The sequence below is a fragment of the Diadema antillarum genome, unplaced genomic scaffold (assembly GCF_040938485.1).
Source record: "Diadema antillarum isolate AM-2024a unplaced genomic scaffold, OU_Dant_1.0 seq00000581_RagTag, whole genome shotgun sequence".
NCBI classification, from domain to species: domain Eukaryota; kingdom Metazoa; phylum Echinodermata; class Echinoidea; order Diadematoida; family Diadematidae; genus Diadema; species Diadema antillarum.
The window spans coordinates 621,812-627,296 of NW_027271515.1; the positions used below are offsets into that span (position 1 = coordinate 621,812).

The 5,485-nt window shown below is 39.6% G+C and overlaps 1 protein-coding gene across 1 annotated transcript; it reads left to right on the forward strand.

The window, feature by feature from the left end:
- Positions 1-1,479: 1,479 nt before the first annotated feature.
- Positions 1,480-4,468, forward strand: LOC139735496 (protein phosphatase 1 regulatory subunit 3B-like). The gene has a single exon (XM_071646253.1). The coding sequence runs from the start codon at positions 1,591-1,593 to the stop codon at positions 2,620-2,622; it is 1,032 nt and encodes a 343-aa protein (XP_071502354.1). The 5' UTR covers positions 1,480-1,590; the 3' UTR covers positions 2,623-4,468.
- Positions 4,469-5,485: the final 1,017 nt, after the last annotated feature.

Here is a 5,485-nt window from a genome sequence, read left to right on the forward strand (position 1 = left end):
GATGGTAAAGTATTGGTAGAGATGAAGATTGGACTTTTAACTTTTTGCAAGATATCAAGAAACCACTTATGGAATAGTACACAGCATACCATTCTAAGAGGAATTCAAAGCTTATTCAATGAAAATCGGTTTTGGCGTGGCTGAGATATGCAAAAACAATTCGAAGTAAAACAAAGCGTTCCTAATAAGTTTATCACTCCGGTTTAGATATCTCAGACATTTCAAAACCAATTTTCATCAAATAAACCTTGAATCCCTCTTCGAATTACATGTTATTTCATATTCATAAGAGGTTTCTCATTATCTCACCAAAAATTGTCGGAAACCTGAAGTTAGGTCTCAACCAATACTATACGATCCCTAAATTTAATGTCCATGTGAATCATTGCTCAAAAGTTTTTTTTTTCACAAAAGAAAGAAAAGAACTACAACATTCATAATCAAATTATGTTTAACGTAGCATAATATTTGCATTATACAAAATAATAGCCAGGGAGCTCATACGTTGTGAATAATGTAAACCTTAATGTTCGTTAATGTTTATGTTTATAATCAATGCTCAATAGTAATGTCGTTTCTTTTCTTTTTTTCACGAAAGAAAGAAAAGAACTACAGCATTTATATTTATCGTGGCATATTTAAATGTTTGCATTACAAAATCACAGCCAGGATCTCAAGGAAAAAAGAAACAAAAACGAAGCGCAGGTCCCATGAGAACACTATATCATTTTGTTTATTAGATGAACTTCAGTATACCCCGGTGCATTCTCCTCAAGAACATTTTTATAATATTTTCTCCTATCTCGCTTCCTATCTCGCGAGAGACTCCTTCACCGGTTGGCCCCTGTCTACGAACTTTGCCCCATGACGTCATAGTTTCCGAATGCGCATGTTTTGACGGCATCCAACCTCTGCGGCGGCTGGACCAGCCGATGCAAATTTGGAATGCAAGGTATGCCTACGTCACTGTAGGTTCGCAACAAAAACATGCAGATAGAACTATGAGTGCATTCACCCAAAGTCACATGTGATACGGAACATATGCAGTCCATGTACCATCACTGTACTATGTACCACAACATCGCGCCCGCTCTAGCGACGGAACAACTGTTTGCTGTGCTGTGTGGGAATTGTTGAAAGACTATGTTCCCCCTGAGCCAACCCACTGCAATGAAAGTGACTCTTTATGCAACTATGTGAGACAGACACATAGACTTCTTTTCGCCTCTTTTCGTCGTGCCAAGTCAACACTACGAGTCCCCCACTTCCTTATCTCAATCCAATCTGCATGCATGGGATCGCGGAAGTGTTTCCCCTTTGCGGAGGAGCGACCGGTCGCTCGTACGTACGCACGCACACACCATCCCTGGATGCACTGCACTGCACTGACTGCATGATATGCACTGGCTTGCTAGCTAGACGTTCGGATCAATGACTTTGAGCGTATACTATGTACATAAGTGTGTAGGTCACAAGAAAGGTTAGGTAACACGCACGGCACTGAGTAGAGAATCGCCGGCATACAGATATGCGAAATTTTGCATCTCGTCTTAATTCAACGGAAACGAAACACGTGATTTATTTGTGACAATGGCGGCAGCTCCAGCCAGTGACTGTGATGACAGCATATCAAAAATGGCTCATTCGAAGTCAAAATCGGGGAGAACCTTGGCGGAAAAGGGAAAACACCTTGATCCTCTCGTGGGCTGCCACACGGGCCAGACCGGCGATCGCAAAACTGGAGACTCCGGGGTGCAAGCCGCTGGAGATGCCGGTCAGGTAACCACTTCTTGCGAGAATTCCGAAGCCAGTAGTCGTAGTACAGGGAACGGCCGGCTTGTAAGTACAGAAGTAAAAACTAGCTCAATGTCATGTCCGCACACCGATTTCAAACTAGGAGCCGACAGCGTCGATGAGCCAGGGCTAGATAATGTCATGCCCGTAATGGTAGACGGCTTCTTATCACCGACATCTCCCACATCTCCCGTGAGTCCCGGCAGCTGCAGCCCTGACGGACTAGCCCTAAAATCGTCTCTACGGGACCCTCACCGGCCCAAAACACCGCCGGGGACCCCCCACCGCAAGTCAGTCCGCTTTGCTGACGCACTTGGACTAGACCTGGAAACTGTCAAGACCATCCTTAGGACGGAATCCCCGCCAGATTTACCTGGATTAAATGTTCATGTAGATGAAGAGAAACAGACGATTACTGTCAAGTCTCTGACAATGTGCTTCCAACAGCCTGGGGGGAGAGCAGATTTCATTTCCCGCCTCTACAATCTCAATGTTTGCCTGGAGAACTTGGTTGTCCACGAATTCACTCTGATTGGGACTATCAAGGTGCGCAACCTTGGCTTTGAGAAAAACGTCCGAATTCGACACTCGTCTGACAACTGGAATAGCTACGTGGATGTAATGGGGATGTATGTCCAGGGGTCTTGCGATGGTCCCACGGATCGGTTCTCGTTCGGATTGTCTGCGCCGAGGAGCCTGGTCCCTGGGGGGATTCTGAGTTTTGCCGTCTACTACAAGGTGGCAGGGAAAATATTCTGGGATAATAACAACGGTCAGAATTATTCGTTGGTCTGTGAGGTGGTCAAGAAAGAAAGTTCCAAAAGATGAGAACCGCTGGGATTTAAAGAGCCAGGACATATTGACAGCTAACATCACAGTGGATGGCGATCATTAACAACGTCATCAGGAAGGGAAAACAGTACTTTCTTCTTTAAAAATCTAAATGTACTAAGAGATTTGGTAGCTTTGTAGATTTGCTGTACTATTATTTGTCACTGTAGTATCTAACTGAATTACCTTTCCATTTGATACAGTTGTTTGTGCATTATTTTTAGTATTCATAGAAAGAAAAACAATTCAAACTTTCCTTTCAAGTAACAAAGATGTTGCACAGTAGGAATGATTGTCAGATTAATTATCTTTGCTCATAACATTGATATAGCACAGTATATTTGTCATATAGTTGGTCTGGTGTGTACTACATTTGTATAATTTATTACTCATGACCCAGAATGGGGTAAAATTTCAATCATAATGCCACGAGTATTTGCGACCTTTGAAGGCCAATTGGAATTCTATTTGGAAGCGTAATGGTGCTAAACATTTGTCATTGGACTCTATTTTGATCCAAATTGTTGCAAGCTCTAAGGTCATACTTGCTGGATATACTTTTGCATGAAATACAATGTATGATGTTATCTTGTGCAGAAGATCTGCACATTTGATATCATGTTATATTGAATAATTGCACATGTATCACTCATTTTCATGACTGATTTACTGAGTTTTAATCATTTGCTTAGTACAGTAGAAAAATATGAACAGAATATGTTCAGAATTCCCATTAACCCTGTAAAGACTAGTCCTGAATATATTGGGCAGGTGTATATGGGGAATGCATGTTCAAGCAAATCAGCTTTTCTTCAGTGGGTTAAAAGATGAAATACAGTTGTATTCAGGATATGAGAGAATGGGAATCCGTGTGAGTGTGCCACTACCAAAGTAGCTTAGTCTTTATGTTCAAGATGAAGCCTTTTTTTTTTTTTTTTGCTATGATTTGATGGGAGATAAGGTATGCATTGTACAGTGTAATGGAAGCTACATCTGTGCACTGCAAGTAATGGAAAATTGTGTGCCAATATGTACATATAGATACATAAAATGACACCAAGCATGTATCCATGCTCTAACTTAATTGAATTTTAAAACTGGGTCAACCTTAACTATTTGTGGTTTTACATAGTCAGCTATCTCAAATACAAAATTATAGTCTTTTTCCACATGCATGCATGAATGTTCAATTGTGTCTTTCCACAGGAAAACCAGTATGGTGCCCACTGAAATCCGAGCTAGAAAATTTGAGAATAATAACATAAGATAATGTACTCAGAAATATTTGTCATAGCATTTTGCTTACCTAATACATTGTACCTGTTTTAGTAGTATTGATAAAAATAAACGTACATTGATGCTGTTTTTAAAGATTTTGTTTGTTTGTCAGTTACGTAGGTTGTGGAAGGAGTTGGTGTTTAGGTTTAATGATTGTAGATTATCTGTTTTTGCTGATTTCCTCTTCCAGGCATACCACAGTAGCTTTCTTCAAAAATATTTCTGTAGTATGTAGATATTGTGTAAAGCATATAATCTGGGGGTTGTTTTCTTCGTACGTTCTTTTAAACGAGCTTGCATTGGATCTTGCACCAATGATCTTTTCTCCTTTCTAGTAGCTTTACTGAACGAAAAACCTCCCTCAAACAACATCAATTAGATTACATGGTCTTTGCATTCAGATTGTGGACTTCTTGTATGTCAGTTTTTCATGTAGGACAGTTTGAGCAGTGTTCCACTGAGTAAACTCTGGTATGCACTGATAAAGTTTTATGAAACAGTATTGTTGCAACTTGTATGGAGTACCGGTACCAAAAGTTTACTAACTATGTAGGAATGGGCTGAAATTCCAAATGCATGCATGATCATGCAATTATGATTTTGCACACAGAGTGTAGTAATAACTTGAACGAGAGTCACAATGCTTACAAAGCATGCCACATATCAAATATCTTATGTGACTATTTTTACCGAAGTTCCCTGTTCTTCATGATTCTGAATACTGTATAGGGTGTTGTGTGCTGTTTTGAGTATGATGTCCCTATTACCACCACTAGGAAGTTTCATTTATTACACTGTGTAACTGTTAGTATGTCTTCCAGAACCTTCGTGATGTAACATCGTGTGCTGCTGGCACAAAGGGTATTGAACATTCAGCACAAGCATTTCATTGCTTATATAAATGAGAGCATTTAAAGAGACATTGCAGTAATTGAATTCAAAGACAGTGTGCATGGAAAACAACCGTAGCCATTCTACTTCTTAGTGAAGTATTATAAGTATTGAGTTTGTGGCAAATGCTTTCCACAAAATCAGTGTAGATTAATTGCAGGTTGAATGCACTTTCAGTGAACAAACCTCAGGAGTTTGGTGTTCATATTTGGGTCACATGTCATTTGGTATCCAGACTCAACTCGACATTTCTTAGCAGTGAAGCCAAACCTCATACATGGTACTGTAGGGTGATATCCTTTTGCATGGAGCAACTCTTAAAGCTGTAAGCACGATGATATGTAACAGATTTTTTTTATTCATTTTATTATTTTTTTTGGGGGGGGGGCAGGTTTATCTCCTGCTACCTAGAACTATCAAATATTCTGCACTATTCATGATATATTTTTTTCAAGTAATGGTCTGTATATATGGGTTTAAAGAAGTTTCCATATTGTACGACTCACAATTGATAGGATTACAAAATAATGGCATTTTGGTTTCACAGATCATCTATTAACAGCTGGACAGATTATTAATTTCTCAAGTTTTAATCAGTACTTTATAGTGATCATCTCATTTAGAATTTGTTTGTGTGCATTGTGTTAGTGTAACTGTTTGGCTCAATGCAAAATTCCTCAATCTAGTGTGC